The sequence below is a fragment of the Leishmania major genome, chromosome 11, assembly GCF_000002725.2.
Source record: "Leishmania major strain Friedlin complete genome, chromosome 11".
Lineage (NCBI taxonomy): Eukaryota > Euglenozoa > Kinetoplastea > Trypanosomatida > Trypanosomatidae > Leishmania > Leishmania major.
The window spans coordinates 319,280-341,374 of NC_007252.2; the positions used below are offsets into that span (position 1 = coordinate 319,280).

Below are 22,095 nucleotides of genomic sequence, written 5' to 3' on the forward strand. Positions count from 1 at the left end.
GGATGGCACCCATCTTGACTTTCTTGCCTCGCTTTTTCGCACGGTTGCACGAGGGTGACACGCGGGCATGTGGGAGCGGTGCTCCACGCGTGTATATTTTTTGTTTGCCTGTCTGTCTGTCCGTACACAGGTGTCTGCACATGCCTCTATCGATGCATCTGTATCCATCTATATGCGTCGAGTTGTGGTTGCCCTGTCTCTTGTTCTCTGCACTCGTGCTGACCTCCTCCTTGTCCTTCTCCTTCCGTGCCTTCGCGCCATCTTGCCATTCCGTGTCCCCTCCCTCCTCCCCTCCCCCTCGTCTTTCCATTTTATGTTTGCTCGATTCTGTTGTTGCCTCGCTCCTTCCTTTTCGCTGATCATGTCCTTTATCAACCCCTTGCAGGGGGCTCGCGTGCTGGGGTACGCGTCTGGCCGTCTCCGCAGCCGCTCAACCGAAACACACAAGAAGAAGAACCGGATGCACCACACAAAACAAACGGCGCCGGGATGAGAGTGTTTCTTTTTTTTTCTTCTTTTCGTTTGGGAGAGGAGGGGCATGGGCGTGCGACACGGCTTTTCTCACGCTCCCGTCCAAAACGATGCCACCTCCCCTCCCACTCGCACGGAGTCGCGTACTCGATGAGCGACGGCCAGGAGACAAACAAGAAAAAGGAGAAGATGCCTTCCTTCCTTTTCCTTTTCCTCATTCCCCATCCACAGTCGCCTTCAACACTTCACTCGCGCATCGGTGATGTATCCGCTGTTGCTGTGATTTGTCGGCGCCCTCTGACTCGCCGATCTCCACCATGCTTGCGTCGATGTATGCTTGCATGTGCGCGTGTCTATGTGTGTCTCTCTTGGACAAGCCGCTCCTCCTCTCAACTCATCTCCGACACCTACACTGTTCACGCCTCGCACTTTCACCTCTTCCGTACGCACACTCACACACTCGCACACCCACATGTATGTATATATATATATATAAACTTGATCTTGAATACTCTTTCCTTCGCTCAGTTGAAAAGCGATTTCCTTTCAGCCTTCAGTTGTTTTCTGTTGCCCTCGGCCCTCCTCTCCTCCCTGGTCAGCCGTCCCGCCCCTGCGCTCACCTGGCCTCTCGTGTGGTTCGCTGTGTGGTGCTCTCTCCATAAACCTTAAGCAGTCGCACACACGCACGTACGAGTACGCGAGCATAGAAACGCAGTCAAGACACGCCCACGCTGCATCGTTGTCTCACCTTGTTGATTATTGTTTTGCCTTCTTTTCGCTCCCCCCCTTCTCCCCCCTCTCCCTCCCCTCCCCTCAAAGCGTCGTAGGGATCTCTCTGTCTGTCTGTCTCTGTGTGCATGTGTGTGTGTGTGTGCGTTTTGTGTTCATCTCCGTCGTTGGTTGTGTTTCCTTTTTTTTTCTCCTCTCTCACGCACCAAGACTAACGGAACGATACGAGCAGCAAGTATGCCGCCAAAGACCGCTGCAGCAGTCGTGCGTAACGGTGCGCTGAAGCCGCACCCAAAGAACGGTGAGCGTCACACGCCGGCCAAGGATGAGGCGTCGGGGAGCACGGGCCCGCAGGTGAAGTCGCAGATTGCGAACTCAGCCCCGGCGCCGGCTGGCAAGTCGTTCCTCGATGCCCTGCGCTCTGGCAAGAAGCCGGCCGCTTCGACCGCTGCTGCCCGTGTAACAGTGCCGGCTGCCGCTCCGGCTGAGGACATTCAGGCTGCTGCTGCTGCTGCTGCTGCCCCGGCTGCGTCGGCCGCCGCCGCAACCCCGGCCAAGGAGTCCCCGGCGCCCGAACCGGCCAAGGAGGAGCGTATCGCGACGCCAGAGCCGGCGCCAGCACCGGCCCCGGCGCCGGTGGAGGAGCCCCCCATGGAGGAGGGCGCCCCCACGCCTGCTGCGCCTGTAGGGGAGGACCAGGAGGTAGCTGCCGCCCCCGCAACTGAGGAGCCGGCATCGATCATGCAGGTGGAAAACACGAACTTCAACTGGGCCGACGACGACATCCAGTTCCAGATTCGCCAGCCGCAGTACGCAGCGGAGTACCCGGTCTCCGTGCTGGAGAACCTGGCCCGCAATGTCACCTTCAAGGTGCCGGAGGATCAGAACACCATGACGTCCGCCATCGAGGCGCTCGCCCGCGAGCGCCAGGCCTTTGAGCAGATGAAGCGCAACCACGAAGACGCCATGAAGAGCCGCGAGGTAGAGCTGAACGCGCAGGAGGCGACCCTGCAAGCCCGCGAGCGTCAGCTGCACGCCAACACGGAGACGCTGGCGGCCGAGCGCCAGCAGCTGATTCTCCAGCAGTCGCAGTTCCGTGCCCAGCAGGCCCAGGCTCAGGCGCAATCTCAGGCCCAGGCCCAGACTCAAAGCCAGCCGCGCACCTCCTCGCAAACGCAGTCCCCGGCGGCCCAGGTGTCCCCGAGCCCCGCACAGGCCGCACAGCCGGCGCATGCACCGCAGTTGCAGCACCAGATGCCGCCACCGCATCAGCAGCCCCAGCCCCGTAGCGGCAACGTGTACATGGGCGGCGGGTACGGCGCGCAAGAGTGGCAGCCGGACCAGCGCACGTGGGGCAACGAGGGCGCGATGGGTGCCCCTGGGTTCGACATGTACCAAGGTGCCTACCCCGGCTCCTATGCCCAGCGCAACTACCATATGGCTGGTGGTCACCGTGGCCAGATGCGCAGCGGCAACCTGCCGCAGCAACAGTTCCCTGGCAACCGCATGCAGCCGATGATGCCACCGCCACAGCAGTACAGCCGCTCGATGGCCCCGCTTGGTGCCGCCCGCCAGCAGCAGATGGACATGAACTTTGGCGGCCGCTCGCAGCAGAGCTACAACCCGGCGCCCAACACCGGCTACCCGCAGCGCAGCGCTCAGTGGTAAGCTCATGCATGGCGCAGGAGGAGGGAGCAAGGACGCGAGCAGGCGTAATGAAGATTGCCATTAGGCACCCGATGCGAGTGTGTCCATGCCTCGCGATACTCTCCACCCTCCCTCCTTGCCGCGACTGCATGCCGGCGGAGAGCGTCGAAGAGGAAGGCGTGTGTCAGTTCTCTTCCCTCTCTCCCACGACCAATACAGGGAAGGGAACTGTTACGGCATTGCCGCGCTGGTGAGTCTGTGGCGACTGCCCTCTTGCCCTCATACGCGCTCGTGCAAGTATGCGATCTTTTGTTTTTTGTTTTTCGTTTTCCTTCCCCATTTTCTTTGCCTCTTGCTCACCGCGCGATCGCCTTTTCGCAGGCGACGGAGAAGTGGGTTCCCCTTACACAGTGGCGAGGCAGAGGAGAGGAGAGGAAGGCAAGACGTAGCGTGAGCGCAGAAGCGGTTGATGATGGTGGTGGTGGTGGTGGCGGCGGCGCTCTCGTGAGGCCGCAGCAATGGGGAACACCGGCGAGAACCGCGAGGGTTGAGTGTGCCACTCTTTTCGTTTCCTTCTTGTCTTCGTAATTGTGCTCACACCAGCTCAGATGTGTGTATGTAGTGTTACAATACATTGAAGAGGGAAGGCAAAGCTCCCCCTCCTTTTTTTCCTCCCCTGATGCGCGTAGAGAGTGGTCCGAACGAACATCTTCGTCTGTGCACATCCTTCCCCCTCGCCACCTCCGCTCTGAGGTGAGTGTCGTCGTCACGATGGCGATGCTGATGACGGATATCGGTCGCGTGACATGTGAGGAGTGCGCGCACTGTGCGAAGCGGCGGTGCAAGCAAGAAAAGACGCAACGCACACGCCTGCACACGCACGCATGCAACAGCAGCAAAGAGTACATATATATATATATGTATGTATATATATGTGTATGTATATATATATATGTATATGTATACATGTATGTGCATTTAAGGTTGGTCTACGGCGATGCGGCGAGAACGCGCGCGTGCACACACACACGCACACGCGCACACACACGCGCACACACACACGCACACGCGCACACAAGCGTAGAAAAATAAAAGTAACAACCCCAACCCCCCACAAACAAAAATACAATACGAAAGAACAGAAGGAGCGAACGCCTCCCCTCCCCTCCCCCTCTTCCCTCCACACACGCGAGAAATGATGATGATGTGTCCCTGCCACGTGTGCACGCGTACTGTTTCGAAGAGATAAGGATAGAGGAAGATAGAAGGATAGAGCGAGAGAGAACGGAGAGAGGCACGCGCGCGCGCACGCACACGAAAGAAGAACAAAAAGGACAACATCATAACAGGAGCGTCAGAACGAGGGGTGCGTGTATGTGTATGTTAATCGTGCAGAGGAGGAAACACTGATGTTTCGCTCCTTTTTTTTTCGTTGAAAAGCATCTCCCCCTCCCCTGCCATGTGATCGCGAGGCTTCAATGACCAAGTCCTCCTCCCAACAAACAACGAAGTTAAACGAGAACAACGAAAACAGCGGAAGGCGAGAGCTACCGGGCGGCACACCTCTTCAGTTCTGGTGTTTGTATCAATGGACTGTATCTCTCCACCATCCCATCCTTTTCTCTTGCCCTCTTCCCTCCCTTCCACGGCCACTGCATGCAGTGCGCTCGTGAGCACGTCTGCGTGTGGCCGCACGCCTCTCCGTCCCCGACGCTCTTTGAATATGATTCGGATCTGCTAAAGCAGCTGAACAGAACGAGAGCGGCGGATGAGCAAGGCACGGAACGAGGCGCAGCGTTAAAGGGGGTTCGGTCGACGAGGGAGACGGAAAACAGGAGTCGTGAGGCCACCCGAGAGAGAGAGAGAGAGAGAGAGAGAGAGAGAGAGAGAGAGACGCCTCCGTAGTGAGCAGAGAAGCAGGCGGCGAGGCCTGTTTGTGAGAGGGTGTATGCGCGGCAGATGAGTGAGGGAGAAGGATGAACACATGCGTCGACATTGTGTTCCGTCTTCTTCACGAGTACCACACCGTGCCTGCACACGTGCGTTCCTCTCTTCTGCCGCCTTTTGTGTCCCCGGGCGAAGAGGCCCGCGATGGAATGACAAGAGGGAGAGAGAGAGAGGAGCCCCCAACGGATTCGTAGAAGCCGACTTGATTCTTAGTAAAAGTTGTGTCTCTCCGCTGATGACCGTGTCTTCGCGTTTGTGTTGTGGCGGTATTTGCTTATTCGTTTTCTTTGTGTTTTCTTCTCGTCGGTGCCGTTGTGTCGGCGTACCTCTTTACGACCCCCTTAGCCAATGGCGAATGCGGCCGCACACATGCACGCAGAGGAAGAGAAGATTGTTTCTCAGTCTGAGCGAGAGAGCCAGAAGAGGTGTAGGCTTCTGCACAGATGCAGGTGGGAGTGCACGCCACCCTTCAAGCGGAAATAGAAGCATGAAGTCGAGGGAGTGGTCGACAGTCAGGTGCTGCAGGCTTGCTTACCTAAAATGCCAAGACCTGAAAAACAACCGTGTTTTTTCTTCTTTATCGCCCCCTTCCCTCCCTCCCTCCTCTCGTGAAGCACCACTCGTACTGTTAGCCCCCACGTCCCTCTTCCCTTCCGACACTTTCGCTTCCTTCTCGCTCTCTCTCTCTTTCTCTAGCACCCCTCTTCACTGGTGCAGAAATGCTGAGGAGAGCGATATGTGGTGATACTCGCACACAATGCTGTTCGTAGATGGTGACCCCCTCCGCTCACGTCACGTCACGTCTGCCAGCTTTCCTTGATACTGTTTTGTAGCTTCATGCTGATGTTTTTTTTCTTTTCTTTTTTGCCCCCCCCCTCCGCGCCTCGCCCCGTCCCACTCGTGTTCGTGTGCGTGCGTTGCTGACTGATCGCTCGCTCTTCCTCTCTCTCTCTCGCTCTATCTCGATAGATCTACCGCGCACTTGACAAGCTCTCCTGTGTATCCTCTATCTCAGCGCCGGCATGCGTCACGCCAATCTTGGAAGCGGATCTTCTCCCTTCTGTTTCGTATATATATATATATACATCTATATACACATATATATATATATATATTTCCTCCCTCCCCTCCCCTCCCTTTCTCCTTCATTTTCATTGCCATTTCGGTTCGTTTCTTCCTCTTTAGGTTTTGTGTCGGGTCACAAGCGCGCGGGTGTGCCGTTGTATCTTGGATGCGCTGTCGTTGACGTTGTTGATGTTGTTGCCTCTCCCATGGGCGCGCGCGTGTGTGTGTGTGTATCTCTTAACTGTTTCTAAGTAAACGGGCGAACAAGAAAGCAAACAATCCACCGTAAAAAAAAAAGAAGTGCTTCTCGCAGCAGCACGATCTCCAACGTCAGCCAACTCGGCCGGAGCGCAAGCGGCGAGGCTGGTGAAAGAAGGAGAGAGGCAACCACGATACAAGGGCTTCCGTGCAGTGCATCCGAGGCGTTCGCTGCGCACCACCACCCCTCCCTTCCTCGTTTCCATACTTTCTTTCTCATCGTCTTTGCGGTGCTTAATGCACCAGCTGCGAAGAAGCGGGACGAGGGGGCTGGGGAGAAGGGGGAGCGGGTTGGTGGGGCTCAGAGAGCATGAAGCCATTCTGACAGAAAAGGCTGTGCGCGTGCCACGAGGGACTTGTGGCCAGGTGTCGGAGGCCGAGATGCAGACATGGACATGCGGGGAGAGAGCATGTGAATGAGGAGACGAGGTGAAGGTCAGGGTGTGTGGGCGGTGACGCGCTAGAGGAGATATGCGGGTGTGCGTGCCTGCATCCATAGGCTTTTGCACGCAACAGAGATGGGCGATTCGTCTCTCTCTCCGCGTTTCTCTGCTGATGGCGCTTGTTCTCGCCCTCTACCGGTGTCCTCTTCGCTTCTCGCAACCCCTCATCCTTGGCTCCTTGGCGCCTGCGTGCACTGCCCTCCTATGGCTCTTCACGGGAGACGCCACCAACGGTGCCCGTGCACATGCGAATGCCTCGTGGCAGTGTGCAGACCTCACGGCACATAATGCGCCGCAGTCGCCGATGCGACGAAAAGCAAGGCTTGAAAAGGAAAAAAAGGAGTCCATCGAGTCCTGTGCCACAGCGTGAGGGGGAGGTGCGAGCCATCTGCCTTTCCTTTTCCCTCTTCCTCCCTTGCCCCGCTCTGACCCCCTTTTTGTCAATTTGCACACCACCTTCGTCTCTCTCTCTCTCTCTCTCGATCTTTGCTTTGTGTGCTGATTTTACTCGCACTTTCTCCACGTCCTGTCCATCTCTCCCACTCACCGCCTCCAACCCCAACACCATCACGCGCACACATGTAATGAACACATACACATGCACACACACACATATATATATATATATATTCACACACATACATGCATATACACGTATACATCCATGTATGTGTATACATGGATGTGGATCACGCGGATCACACAAACGAGGTAAGGGAAGGAACACAAGCACACGCACACACACGCAGGTGAGTATAAACAACGAACGAGGGCCCAGCCGGAGTTCTTGTCGTTTTTCCTTTTTCCTTCTTTCTTGCTTCCTTGATTTCCCTTGATTTCCCTTCTTTGTTCCTTTCCGTTTGTTGTGGCTCGTTTGTTTTCGTGTGTGTGTGTTTGCTCACCCACCCCCACCCACATCAACCCGCCCACCCTCTCCCTCCCTCCCCACTTCCCCTTCTCCTCCTCCTTCGTTCTAACATCAGCGAGGGAGACGAACGAACGGGGGAAAAGAAAGAGCGCACACGCGTTTTTCTCCGCGTCTCTTGTCTTTCTGTCTGCGACTTCCGTCGTTGCCGTCGTTCCTGTTGCGGCGTCTTCCATTCTTTCGCTGCCCGCTCTTTTTTTTCTCCTGTCGTCTGCCTCACAGTGACGAAGGAAACACACGCACGCACGCACACAACGTGAGTGGGAGAGGATACATCCGTCAGCGGCGAAGGGGGGAGAAGAACGGGCGGTTTCTTCACGTCTCGTTCTCTCTCTTTTTCTTTTCTGATTTTTTTTTCGTGCGCGCGTGTGTGTGTGTGAGAGGAGAGGGAAGGGGGGGGGGTACAGACTTGTATCACCGTCGCTCGCGCTCTCCTATCCCACACCGTGTTCTCGCCTTCCATCTCTGCCACTTTCTCTTACGCTCTCGCTTCACCATCAACCACATTCTGTGACGCGACGTGTCGCACATCTCGTTTTTTCTCTTTTTTGTTTGACGTTGTTGTTGTTTGTTCTCGTTGTGTTGCTTGTCTATGCTGCGCGCGCGCGTGTTTGTGTGTTTGTTATGTTTCTAGGTTGCTTTTTCGACGCCGTCCTCCCGCTCAGCGCTTGCTTCTTGCGTGGCTCCGCTTTTGCGCCTGACTCTTGGGTCTTTGCTTGTCTTCCACCACCACCACCACCACCACCACCACCACCACCACCACCACCACCACCACCACCATCACCACCATCACCATCACCACCATCACCACCACCATCACCCTTTTCTTTTCGCCTTTTCAACCAAGAAGAAAGAGTGATCTCTCTCTCTCTCTCTCTCCCTCTCTCTATATATTGTCGAGTGGTGCGTGCACGTTTTCTTTTTACTGTTGTCGTTCGATAACGTCTTCTGTGCGCTGGACTTCTCTCGCTCCGTCTCTCCCTTCCACGCCCCACCCTCCTCTTCCTTCTCCTCCTCGCCCACGAAGCCGTACTTGATCAGCTCACGGGCGGCGCGCGTACAACAGAAGAGGGAGCCGACGACGAGAAAGGGGAACGAAGAAAAACGAACCAAGACAGTGCTTTCACCCCCCCCCCCCACACACACACTAAACAAAAAGTACGGCAAGTTGCACGGATTTTCCATACCCACACCGACGGCCCCACCCGCCCACTCACTCACAGATACCCATAGAAGGGAACGGGAGAGCAAACTACAACGACAACAAGCACACAAAACAAAACATTACGCGCAGTAGCAACAGCAAGAAGAAACAGACGTGGCCTCCCGGAAACGGGCGAGCGAACAGAAAAAGAAGTACGACAGAAACGGAAAAGGGAAGGAAGAGAGAGTGCGCTGACCTTTTCTGCACGCTCGCACACGCACACACGACGTGTATGCTCTGTGCCCAAGGGGTTTGGCGGCTCTTCTTCCGAGCGTGGTGCACTCTTGAGTCTCTCTCTCTCTCTCTCTCTCCGCGTTCTCTGTAATACTGTCGCTACATCGTAGCCACGTCAGCACCTCTTTTTTTTTGTTTGTTCGCGCCCTCCTGTCTTCTGCGTCTGTTTTTCTTGTGTTGCGCAGCAGCCACGCCGGGTGTAGCTTCACCGAACCCTCCTCCGTTGCCTCCGTTTGCTCGGCTGCTTAATCCCCCTCGAGGCCCTTCTTTCTCTGTCGTGTGGTGGCAACGTGAGTCGACGTCTTAAGTAAGCAGTGGCGTTGCACAACCGTGGCAAGCAGAGGGTGGCAGCGCACTCAGGACGAGATTTGAGAAGCGACTGAAGAGCGGCAGCAGAGAGCGGCGGAGAGCGGCGCGCATCACTGCCAACATCTTTCCCTGCTGCTGCTGTGCTCGCATCCGTTTCTGTGATCGAAATCGAAGTTCGATCGTTTTCTTTGCTTGTTTGTCTCGCGTCCGTGTCGGCTCAGCGCCGTCGCTGTTTTTTTTTACCTCTCACTGCTGCCCGGCGTAACGATGCCGAGCAAGCCACAGCAGCAGTACAAGACACTCAACGGCACTAGCGGCGGCGCTGGCAAGTCGTCGGCCGCCGCAGCAGCCAAGAGCACGGCGACCACCTCCGCTTCGCCCGCGCCGGCGCCATCGCCACCGCCACCACTGCCCTTCAACGCGATACCGCACGCCACCTCGGGTGACCGCCTCATCGGCGTTGAGGTCAGCTCGAGCATTCCGGCGCTGATGAGTGAGCTCGGCGAGTTGCTGCAGCAGACGCCCGGCAGCGGCAGTGGCGGCGTAGCAGGCGGGCTGTGGCGCGGCCAGAATGGCGGTCTCCTCTTCGAGCATCTCGACGGTGCTGCAGCGTCGCCGAAAGAGGCCACGGCAGCGCTTTCGGGCGGCACGGACGCAAACCGTCGCATCGAGCAAATTTCGCCCGGCGCACTCGAGCGTCTCTCGCAGGTGTTCAACGTGCAGCAACGTCAGTCCGGGTTCGCTTCTGCGGCGGCCGGCCTAGTAGCGGCAGCGGGCGCCTCCGCCGCCTTGAAATGCAGCTCCAGCAGCCGCGGTGGCGTGGCTCCTTCCACGGTCGAGGTGCTGGACGACGACGAGGATGGCGACATGGACTCGGCGAGTGGTAGCAGCACGGCAGCCGATGAAGTCTTCCCGGCTGTGTACCGCGATGGCGGCTCTGACTGCGATGCATCTAGTACGACCGGCCGGCGACACAACTTCGATGACATGTTTGAAATGATGCAACGTAGCATCGGCAGCTACGCCCGCGGTGGCGGCGGTGGCGCAGGGGACAAGGGAGCGGGCGGCAGCGGTGATGTCGGCTTCGACCCATCTGCTTACTCAGATCCTCTCACACAACTGGAGCTGTTTCGCGCAATGATGGTGGCGACGAGCAAGGGCCGCAGCAGCGGCGGCGGCTCGGCGGCGGCACAAGAAGCTAAGCCCGATGATGCCGAGGCCCGTTCGCGAGTTATCTCTGAGAGCGGCTTACCAAATCACTTTCGCAACTTCCTCGATATCCTCAGCCCGCAGTTGATCAGCCAGCTGATGCTGCAGCAGCGGGCGGCCAAGGCTGCCAGTGCTGGCGCTGGTGGTGTTGCGGGTGCATGCAAAGCGGGGGAGGCGACATCAGCTGCCGCTGCTGCCGTGGCGCGTGAAGTGGACATGGCAGCCAGCGGTGTGGCGAACCTATCAGACTTGCAGCAGCGTGTGGAGCAGGTACGCGGGCTTAGCAGCAGCACCCTCGAGGCGCTTGCCGAGGGCGAGGTGTCGGACAGCACGTCTGGTAGCCTGCGCGACCTTTTACTTGGCGACTCAGCAGGTGCGGCTGCACCTGAGGCGGTGTCGGCTGAGCTGGAGCTCAGCAGTGCCAAGGTGGGATACTGCTTGACCGAGGCTGCCGCCGTCGCGGTGTCGATGCTGTGGAGCTACTTGGGGAGTCAACAGAAAGAGGCGCCACTACTTCTCGGCTACACGCGCGAGGAGGCGCAGAGCCAATTCAACCTTCTTCTTTTCCGTCTGCGACAGGAACTCTTCGCGCAGCCGGCTGCGAGCTTGGAGGAGGTGAGCCGCTGTTTCGGTGGAACTGTGCAGACGGATGCCGAGGACATCTACCGCGCGATCAACGGCGTGGGTGTGCTTCTCTTCTTCACCTGCAAGCCGCTTCCGCTGCTCGAGAAGACGTGCAGCGAGCTCCGCATTTCTCTCTCGGACTCGGCCAATACAGACTGCAACATCATGCCGGAGCTGATTGCCGAGAAGCTGGCGGCGTTCCTGTACCCGATGAAGGAAGGGAAACTGTCTTTTGCGCATCTCAGTTTTATCCCTCGCCTGCAGGTGCACGAGCACGCACCGGGCAACTACACGTGCACGATCGACAACGCCAGCAACATGGGGCGCATGATGCGCGAGCGGCTGCTCAGCAACCGCTTCAGCTGCAACAAGATCAAGTGGCGCGCTGCGCTGATGAACGACAAGGGCAAGCTGAAGTTCCAGGTGTGGCACCGTCACGCGACACCGCTCTCCGTCCACTTTATCGTTCGCACATCGGAGCCCAAGAAAAAAAAGAAGAGCGGCTGTGGTAACACCGGCGTGAACGGCGCGGCGGGGGAAGAGAAGGATGCGGCTGCGGCAAGCGCCGTCGAGGATCTGCGCGCCAACTCCGCTCTCTTCGTGGAGCAGCAGTTGACGGCGGCACCGGGCGAGATGGTGGGGTTCACGCACGACTTCATTGAGCTGACCGTCGCACTCAGCTCGCCAACTACTTTACAGCATGGATACCGCACGTACAACAAGGCCGACGATCGACTTGTCTTCCAGTTCTCGCTGCAGCTGAGCAACGTGGACGGGGCACCGCTGGATGGGGCCGCGGCAGCAAACGCGGGCAATAAGGTGCCAGCGAAGCAGGCAAACGAGGATCAGGAGCCGAGTTTGAGCGGGTCGACCGAGGGCAAGACGGACGGCGGGGAGTCGAAGGACGACCCGGACGCGGAGCTGCACGCGGCAATGCGTCGTGTCAGCGACAGCGAAACAGCCGCGCGTGCCGTCATCGAAGAGACAGCGAAGTGGGACTACCGTCACCTCCAGAACGACGAGTGCCGCGAGGCTCACTGCGCGCGCCAGCGTACAGAGGACCGGGAGCGCAAGGCGCTGCTGGCGAAGGTGGGGCCGACTCCTGAGCTGATCAGGGAGGTGGAGAAGCTAAGTCAGTCCGTGCAAGCCGCGCAGCAGCAGATTGCGAGGCTCAACAAGGAGAGAAGTAAGGATGAGAAGGAGGGCGAGAAGACGGCGGAGAAGCTGGCGCAGCACCAGGCAGAGCTGGCATTGCTGCTGAGCTCGCTGGAGTCTGGCGAGGCAGAGCTGTCGAGGCTGGAGGCGGAGATGAAGGCGGCCGAGGCGCGCATTGTCGAGAAACGCGCGCGGCGGGCACGCAAAGAGGCCAAGAAGGCGGAGCAGAGCCAGTGGACGGCCCTGAAGCGTGTGCTGGAGCCGACGTCCTCGACGACGCACCATGACACCCTCGCCATCAACGACTTTGGCAGCTTTTTGCAGTCAACGCCGATTATGGCGGCCGCGATGCCGCTGCAGCAACAGCAGGAGTCAGCGGTGTTGCCCACTGCCCCGTCTTCGTCGTCGCTGTTCGGCTCAAGCGCCGGCTGCGGCCCGGGCATGCCGCCACTCGCCGGTGGCACCGGTGGCCTCGGCGCGTTCGGCACGGATCGCTTTTCTGCGCGTACGCCGATGAGCGCATCACCGGGCACCGGCGTGACGAACACCACGCCGGTGTTTTCCACGCAGCCAAAGATGGGCTTGGGCAGCAGCAGCAGTCTCGTGAACACCAACGGCAACACCAGCCCTGGCGCCAACGTCGGGGCGGTTGGTGGCGGACACCCGCACATGAATGGCATCGGCGGTAGTACGCACGGAACCACGCCTTCGCACCCGGGAAGGGTGTCGCCCATGTTGCCGCCTTCGCCTGGGGTGGTGAGCAACGCCTCTGCCGCAATGGGCAGCCGCAGCAGCCCTGCCTCGGCCGCGGGTGTGCCCATCGGCAGCCCCGGAATGCCGCTGTCGGGTGGCAACGGAGTCTCCGGCAACATCGGGATGGGCAGCAGCGGCAGCGGCAGCGGCGGTAACGGCGGCGGCGGACTCTCCTTCGGACTCGCACCCTCCCTCTTCAGCACCAACCCTGTCAGCCATGTCACCCACAGTGCAGGAGCAACCGTTGCCAACGCGAACAACACACCGAGAAACCTGTACACGTCTCTGGATGTTAATGCGCAGCCTTTCAGCCCTTCACCGCCGCCGGCCATGCCGGCGCCGGGGACCGGCGGTTGCACTACACCCGCGGCGTCGGGCAGTGGGGCCGGAAATGCAAGCGGCAGCCACAGCAACGGCAGCAGTGGTGGTATCGGCTTCGCCTTCACCGTCACAGCTGGCGCGCATCCTGGGTTGGTGGGTGGGTCCTCTCCGATTTACCAGAGCGGCCCCTCCGGCTTCTCCAGCGGCAGTGCTCACGACCTGCCCGGCCACTCGCCGTCGTCCTTCTCGACGACGCCCATGCCCACCCCGGCTGCGAACGGCGTTTATGGGATGGGTGGTGGCAATCACGGCAGCACGCATGACATGCAACACCAGCATGCGCACCAGCCGCAGCACTCAGGCTTACTGCCACCGCGGCCGCATACTCCCAGCGAGTTCTTGAGCTTTTCAACAAGCCTCCAGTGGCGTAACTGAGGAGGGGCAAGCGCGATGGTCACCAGTGCGGTGTAGAGGGCGGCGCGCTGTTCGAGTGCACACTTGTCTGTACCGCCCTCTTTTTTTCGCTTCCGCCTCGCTCGGAACGCCAGCCTGAGGGGGGTCTACGTTTTTGGCCGCGTCAGCCAGTAACGGCGAGAGACGAGGAACGTTCACATTGTTATTTTTGCGGGGCGGGGGCGGAAGAGGGGCGGCGATGTCTGCGTGTAGCGCGGGCGACTTGGTCACGCCGAACAACAGGGCGGCGGAAAGAAGCAGCGATAATACCACGAGGTGGGGGTCATATCGCTGGTTTGGTGAAGGGCGTGGTGCTGTGAGAGGGCACACACACACACACACACACACAGACACACCCTTCTCTTCCCCCTGCAGTTCCTCTCGTTTCTGTGGTTCACGTGACTGCGTGCTTGTCTGAACCCCCCTCCTTCATCCCCCCTGGTCTTTCGCTTCCCTCTGTCTTCTGTGCCTGTTGTCTCACCACTACCCACCAACACCACTTCCCCTTTCTAACTTCTTCTCTCGCACCCCTCCACTTGCCTCTTTATCTTTCTGTGTGCACCTCTTCCTTCGCGCTCGCTTTCTCGCCCGCTCCGCGGGTCTCCCTGCGTCTCTTCTCTTCCTTTTCCATGATGGCTGTCGTCGTAGACGCCCTCTTTTTCTGTGCCTTGTGTGTGTGTGTGTGTGTGCTTCCCGTCTGACTCTGTGTGTTTTTTTTTTCTTCTTCCCCGCCCCCCTCCTCCCCCCCCCCCACACACACGCCCCCGGCGGCACTGACTTCTTCTCGTAAGTTCGCCAGTCGGCGATGCATGGGCACAAACTCCTCTCTACGCACGCATACAATCATCACGCCATCCGTTGCATCAGCACGTGCCCTCCTCAACGAGCAACTACGCGCACACATGCGCATGCACACACACATCCGCATACTGTGAGGGGCGGATGCTGAGGTTTTTCAGACATTATCTCCCGTCAGTGTCTCTGTCTCTCTTTCTCCCGCTGCGCGTGTGCATGCGTGTTTGACTGCGACTCAGTATTCTCATGCATCTTGGTATATACATGTTCATATATATATATATATATATGTGTGTGTGTGTGGGTGGGTGGGAGGGGGTGTATGTATGGGTATATGGTATGCATGTATATGCGTGTGTGTGGGTGTAAATAGAGATAGGTGCACTTCCCCCCCCCCCCCCCCCCACGTCCCCGATCACACGAACACACCTCCGGTGCGAGCGTGTCTGTCTTCAGCGTATCTCTGCGCGCGTGTGTGTTTATGCGTGTGCTGGTGTGTTTGTTTTCATCTCCACCGTTTTTTACTGTTACTTTTACTGTTGGACGTGAATTATTAAGAGGCGAAGAAAAAATATATCTATATCTATATATCTATACATATATATATATATATATATATATATATATATGTATAGCAAGGGACTTGCTGTGGACGAACGCGCAGGCTCCTCTTCCTCCTCACGAGCAGGTGTGCTCGTGTGCACAGACACCTTTCTCTTTCTCTCTCTCGACCACTCCGCTCGTGTTTCCACATGAGAAGGAGCGGGCGAGGCGGGAAGAGAGGGAAAGAGAGGTGAGGCACGGTGTGTTTGAGTGGTTTGTCTCACTCTTTCTGGCGCCGAGGCGTTTGTGAGCCAAAGCCAGGCCAGCACTGTCATCACCTCCACCCTCCTCATTCGCTGTCGACGCGGGTAGGACTCACCGTCTGTTGACGTTGAGAACGAGGAACCCCCCCCTCCCTTCTCCATATCTTCTTTCCTTCGTGTCGGCGTGTGTTGATGCGTGCACGTGTCACGTGTCATCACGGATCTCGTAGCACCGACACGAAAGCAAGCCGTCCTATCTGTATTCATTTTTTTTTGTGAGTACACGCGCCACCACTACCATCACCATTCTTATCACCGTTCCGCCATCTCCTGTCTTCGCTCCTCTTTCCTCAGGTGCGTGCGCACATCACATTGTTGTCACGCACAGACGCGTGCGCACGTGCACCGTTCTACCGCGGCGTGCCAGGCCTCGCTGCTATATCATTCTCCTTACACCGGAAAACACGGACATGCGTGCAGCGACGGCGTACGCATTCTCATCACCACCTTCTAAATTGCGAAGAGGGGAGGACGGGAAGACAGCGATGAACTCATCATACTTCCGCCTTGAACTTTCACGTTGACGGGCGTGGTTCCGTTCCGCCGTGGCGCGTATATTGTTTTGCGTCGTGTGCTGCACACGGTTGCGTTTACCTGCACTCACGTGGCCGTCCACATGCTGCTGTACGCCTTGCCGCGTTGGCTGTGGATTGTGTGTGTGTGTGTGTGTGTGTGTGTGTGTGTGCGGTGGCCACTGCTGGTTCTCTCGGCGCTGCTCGGCGTCAGCCTCTTCACGCACGACCCAAGCGAAGAGCGGCGAGTGCGCATTCTCGGCCCGACCGGAAGCAGCGCATTGTCGCCGCGCGCCTGCATGGTGGGACCGCTTTTTTTTTGGGGGGGGGCGGGGTCACAGAGGCTCAGCTGTCCAGCGGCTGTGCCGCATCGCGGCAGCGCCTCAAGTCTGCGGTACAACGCTCCGCTGCACCATGGCCACGTGCACACTATCCGTGGCGCGTTTCGGCCGCCCATCGACCTTCGCGCACCGGCGCGTGAGATGGTTGCCGCCCTACGACGGCAACTCAACATGCCTTGACTGGTGGTTGCCGACAGACGCGGAGGCAGCTGACACGGCGGCAGACGGTGGTGCTGCCGCCATACGCGTCCGCGCGCTGGCCGTCATTCTGCCGGGGCTGACGGGGAGCTCGAAGGAGTTCTACGTGCGCCGCATGGCACGGCAGCTGCTGAGGGCGCACATGGCCACGTGCGTGCTGACCTCGCGCGGCGTGGCGGACACTCACCTAGAGAGGCCGCAAATCTTCAGCGCGCTCTTCGCGAAGGACCTGCGCCACATCATGCAAGCATGCATGACACGTGAAAAGGTGCAGGAGTGTCTGCTGCGCCGCATATCACCGCTGCAGAGCAGCGATCATCATAAAGGTGCCGTGCCGATCATCGGCGTCGCCTTCTCGCTTGGTGGACGGATCTTGACCAACTACGTAAGTGAGCAGGGCGAGGCAGAGGCGCCAAGCGGTTTCGACGCTGTTTACACAATCACCTCTCCACACAACGTGAGCGACGGTGCGGCGGCGCTGCGGATGCTGCTGTCCAAGCTCCTCTACGGCTCCACCTTGTATAAGCGACTTCGCGCCTACTACGAGCGACACAAGAACGTATTGCAAAACTTGCCCGATATTGACAAGAAACTCTTGATGGACGGCGACTCGCCGTTGGTGAAGCGGCTACGCACCGTGCAGGACTTTGGCGAGTTCATCACGGGGCCACACGTTGGCTTCCCTGGTGCGGAGGCGTACTACGTCGCCGCCAGCAGCTTCCGCCGCCTTCACCACTCCCGCATGCCGCAGGTCTGTGTTGTAGTGGCCAACGATCCCATCTATGGTCCTCCACAACCCGCGCCGCGCTGGCTGCACCTCATCGACATGCACTGTGGTGGGCTCGTGTACGTGGAGATGCCTGTAGGTGGGCATCTCGGGTTCCTCGGATGCCCGTGGAGCGAGTGGACGCAGGCGCCGAACGAGATGGAGCACCTCGTGCTGCGCTCGCTCATTCACTTCATCAAATCTGCCGACACGCAGGCTGCAGAAGCGAAGACGAACGAGTGAGAGGCGATTTCGAAAACAAAACGAAACGCACACATGTATATATATATATATATATATGTGCACGGGATGGCCTCTAGGGGAGGTCTTGGTGGGCCACTGCAATGATGGTGCTCTAGCTAGGTCATGACGGGTGGAGTGGGATGCGAGGATGGAAGAAGGCATGGCTGCAGAGAGTGTATGGAGCCGACGGTAGAGAGAGACGGAGCTTGGGCGCTGCACGCGCACGGTAGACGTGTGCGTCGACGCTTGCGCCAAGCATTCTGCGACCTTTGCGTACTCGTGTGATTCTTTTTTGTCGTGTGTGTTCTCCCGCTTTCTCACAGGGACGTGCAGGCCAGTAGTGCCTTCTTCTTTTCACTCCGCCTCTCTCTCTCTCTCTCTCTCTCTTTCTCGATGTCTGTGAATGCATGTGTCTTGGTCTCCTTCTCAGTTGTTGCCAACCTCACTTTTCCGATGTCCGTGACGGGTCTATCTACCTTTTCCTTGAATGGTGTGCTGGTGCCGACGATCACGCTTTTTGCTTGGCTCCACCGTCCGTAGCTCTACCTCCACCTCTCTTTCTCTGCGTGCCTGGCTTTGTGCGTGTGAGGGCTGCAATGGCATCCGTTGGTCACCGTGCGCGGGGGGGGTGTTGGTGCGGTTGATCGTGGAGGTGCAGCGCAACGCCATATACGACCTCGAATGACTGATCAGCCCAGGCGCTGCTCGCGTCACACGTCCAGGCATATCTCACAAAAAAAAATGCATGTGGCTCACCGGCGCCACTTGCATGCACATCCTTCGTCCGCCTCTCCGCTGCATCCTGTCTGGTACGTCCGTTCCTGTGGCACAGTTTCCTTGAAACATTTTTTACTGATATGCGTCTCTCGCTGGCTTTTGTGCCAGCGGCGCTCTCCACTACCGCTGCCTCTGACGGTGCTTGCATCCGGATGCGAAGGGGCGATGCGCCGACCTTTTTTGTTGCTGCTGCTTGGGAGTGTTGTCGCCGTCTCTGATCACAGTAGGGAGGGGGGGGCACAACGTCCCTCAGCCCGTGGCATCTTACAGTCCATTGCCCCCACAATCTTTTTTGTGGGGAGGCCAGGTACAACCACACTGCTATCCCTGCCAGCACTGACCGACTTCTCGCAGTGACAGGTTCAGGTCCTGGATGGCGCTGCGTCGGAGAGACCTGCGACCGTGCACACGTTTTTACCGTCTATGTGATGAGTAGTATGTCCGTGCGACTCGAGCGTATCCCACCGGGTATGATGAGGAGCTGCTGCGGGGCGAGTGGTGGGCAGTGCTCGAGGCGGGGGCCGTACTCTGATGACTGAGTCGGCGCATCGCTGTAACGCGCGAGTCTAGGGGCTGCTTCGCGCGACGCGATGGGGGCGTGTGGCGGTCCGGGGGGGGGGCGGCGGCGGCCAAGGGACGTTCGTGTTCATGCTGAATGGCAGAGAAACGGAGCCGCTCGAACGCCAAGCGTTACCGACGCTGTGAAAGCTGGATGTCGACATCATCACCAGCAGACATGGTGCGCATACCCTGCTTGCCAGTCACGGTGATGGCTCTCCTGAAAGTACGTCAGATGGCCTGCTCATGCAGAGGCCCTGTGAAAACCTATCATGTTGCTCTTCCATTGCGTGTACGTGTCTCATTGACCCACCGTATCTCCCTATCTCCTTGCCGTGCGCATCCGTATGCGTGTGCTGCTACTGCTGTTGGTGCTGGTGTTGCTGTGTTCATCGTAGCCCCAAGAATCGCATCGCCAGCACATCATTTCTGCCCTCCCCCGCCCCCTGAGCACCCCTCTCGTTCTTCTCAGCATGCGACCAACGAGTCGAACCGCCTCACGGCCCACGTATGTGCGCGGCCGAGAAAACGCTGCACTTCGAGCGCAGAGGAAAGGTGAACCGTCCTTCCTCTCTCCAGACCGGTCGCCTCCAGAGGTGCCAGCGGCGTACCGAAGAGAGAGAGTGTGTGTGAGTGAGTGCGTGAGAGGGGCACGAGGTCTTGCCAAGACGGGGCGCCGCGGATGTCCTTCATGGCCGAGCATCGGCAACGGCATCTTTCGTACGGACGAAAAAAATGTGCTTGCCGAGCCACTGCTTCCATACGCCTCTTCCCTACCCTCTCAGGCAGACATCGGCGATGCGTCTGCCCGGTGACTGCCACCCTTTTTCCCCTCTCCTCGTTCTCTCTCTTTCTCTTGGTTTCTACCTTTCCCTTTCGGCTACTGCCATGCCTCCACTCGTGAGCAGGAGGCGGCTAGCTGTGCGCCCGCAGAGCTTTAGGAAATTGAGAACGAAAAGCAAGCCCACAGGGGTTCGTTGTTGAACACTCCTCCCTCACCCCTACACACACACACACACGCGCGCGCACACATCCCCTCACTTTTATTCATTCACACACTTCTTCGTTGTGCGGCTTGTGTGGGCGTCGGCGCGCCGTCTTCAGAGAGGGAGGTGGCGCGCGTATAAGCCCCAGCGACATAGCGAACGCAACGGAAAGAGCCGTCCGAGTCGACAAGGCGTGTGTGTGTGTGTGTGTGGTGGTGGGGGGGGGCAGTCGCGCGTGCGGTGCAGGACGCTGACGCGTTCTTTTTCCTTCCATTGCTTCTATGCTGCTCTGTTCTTCCTCGATCCACCGTATGCGCTTCACAGACCGCGTCTCCTTCGCCGTGAAGCATGTGGTTGTGCACGTGTTTTTCTACTGGCTTCCACGCCTTGTGTTTGGCGCGCTGTCGCGCTGGCCGCGGTGGCTAGTGAGCCGGCTCACGCGTGGGAAACTCGTAGCCGAACCCCCGGACGAGCGGGAGGTCACCCTTATCGCCAACGAGAAGGACCCTTACCGGCTGCGGAGGCGATTTGGGCTGCCGCTGACGGGTCAACCGCCGCTTCGCTACCACGCTCCGCTCTACAGTGGACACATTCATACCATCCTAGCGGCCATGCGCAGCGGCCCGCGTGCACCATATGAGCGGGAGCTGGTCGAGAGCTACGAGGGGCAGCACGTCAACATGGACTACCTCTACCCACTGCCGTCCTCCAACCCAACGTCGTCCACCCTGGCAACGGCGGCGACGTCTCCGTTCGCCGGGGCTGCTGGTTCTGGTAAGGGCCGCGCGCCACAGGCCAAGGGTCTCATGTTCATTGTGCCGGGGCTGCTGAATGCTTCGACGACGAACTACGTGCGTCGCTTTGCCGTCAAGTCTGTGGAGGCCGGCTTCGCTGTGTGCGTGCTCAACAGCCGAGGCATGGGAACCACGCCGCTGGAGGTGCCGCGCCTCTTCAGCGCCACTTTCACCGAGGACATTCGGTATTGCCTGCATCACTACCTGCAGCAGAAGCAAGTCCAGGAGCGTCTCGGCACCCCGCGGCCGGTTCCCCTCATCGCGGTCGGCTTCTCTCTCGGTGGCGTGACGCTCATCAAGTATCTCGGCGAGCAGGGCATGGCAGCAACAGAAAAAGAACTGCGGTCGAACCTGCCGCCGAACAGCGCGGTGCCGGACACCCCTGTCTCTGCCCTCGTGACAGTGACGTGCCCGTACGACCTGATCGAAGCGGACCGCATGTCGGCGACGCTGCTGTACCGGTGCCTCTACGAGAAGCCGTTTGCCATGGGGCTGCGGAAGTACGCGAAGCACAACCGCGAAATGCTGGCGAAGCTGCCGAACGTGGACTCAAAGATGCTTTTCGAGGGCCCCTGCCCGGTAATCGACCGCCTCACCTCCATCCGCGCCTTCGACAAATACATCAACGCCAGCCACAACGGCTTCAGCAGCCCGCAGGAGTACTACGCTGCGGCGCAGCCGCTCCTCTGGCTGCCGCGCTGTCGCACGCCGATACTCTGCATTGGTGATCGCAATGACACCGTGGCTGGCGGATTCGTGCCCGATGCGTCGTGGCGCGCGCTCGTCAGCGAAAACCCGTACACTGTGTACGTGTGCTACCCCGTTGGTGGTCATCTCGGCTTCCTCGGCACCCCGGCGGCGGAGTGGCGCGGTGATGCGTCCGAGGCGGAGCACCTCGTGCTGCGCGCAGCCACGAAGTTTTGTGAGACTACGTAGTCACAGCCGAGCCACGGCAGTAGGGAAGCGAACAAGAAGCAGCGCAGGGTTGCCACCAGTAAGGTATCGCTCTGCATGGTGTACCCGCAACAGTGGTAGAGGCGGCACCAAAGGCGCGCACCCTTGCGGAATTTCCTTTTCCACCTCCTCTACCTTCTTCACTGTGTAGGACTTCCCCATGCCCCAACAGCTCCGCTCTCGACGATGGATCGCGCCGTGCTGTGCTCTTAACGCGAAAAGGACGCCTCACAACCGTGGGTGGGAGGCCGAGAAAGTGTAACACGGGAGAAGCGAGGATGTTTAGCTGTGTTTCGCATGCGCGTGTTGTGTCTGTCTTGCTCATCTGCATGTGCCTGTGCGCTGTGCACACTCCTCCTAGAATACGTTGTTATTCGTTCAAGTCTCTCACCCTCCCCCGGCCAGCCGCTCGCGTCTTTCTCTTCCTCTTCTGCCTCTTCTTTTCGCGGCGTTTGCATGTCGCTGAGGACACACATCTTTTCGTTGCTGCAGATGATTTGGCTGCATGGGCGTTGCCTTGATGCGGCAGTTAATGTTGCGGTGGTGTGTGTGTGTGTG

General features: G+C 58.7%; 4 protein-coding genes across 4 annotated transcripts; all 4 read left to right on the forward strand.

The window, feature by feature from the left end:
• Positions 1-1,851: 1,851 nt before the first annotated feature.
• LMJF_11_0820 (conserved hypothetical protein) lies at positions 1,852-2,868 on the forward strand (the record flags this gene model as incomplete). The annotated part of the gene is made up of 1 exon (XM_001681499.1): positions 1,852-2,868. The coding sequence occupies one exon, from the start codon at positions 1,852-1,854 to the stop codon at positions 2,866-2,868; it is 1,017 nt and encodes a 338-aa protein (XP_001681551.1).
• Positions 2,869-9,499: 6,631 nt separating this feature from the next.
• On the forward strand, positions 9,500-13,729 carry LMJF_11_0830 (conserved hypothetical protein; the record flags this gene model as incomplete). The annotated part of the gene is made up of 1 exon (XM_001681500.1): positions 9,500-13,729. The coding sequence occupies one exon, from the start codon at positions 9,500-9,502 to the stop codon at positions 13,727-13,729; it is 4,230 nt and encodes a 1,409-aa protein (XP_001681552.1).
• A 2,605-nt stretch (positions 13,730-16,334) lies between these two features.
• On the forward strand, positions 16,335-17,468 carry LMJF_11_0840 (conserved hypothetical protein; the record flags this gene model as incomplete). Its single annotated transcript, XM_001681501.1, has 1 exon — positions 16,335-17,468. One exon carries the CDS (start codon positions 16,335-16,337, stop codon positions 17,466-17,468), a length of 1,134 nt encoding a protein of 377 aa, XP_001681553.1.
• A 2,602-nt stretch (positions 17,469-20,070) lies between these two features.
• On the forward strand, positions 20,071-21,519 carry LMJF_11_0850 (conserved hypothetical protein; the record flags this gene model as incomplete). The annotated part of the gene is made up of 1 exon (XM_001681502.1): positions 20,071-21,519. One exon carries the CDS (start codon positions 20,071-20,073, stop codon positions 21,517-21,519), a length of 1,449 nt encoding a protein of 482 aa, XP_001681554.1.
• Positions 21,520-22,095: the final 576 nt, after the last annotated feature.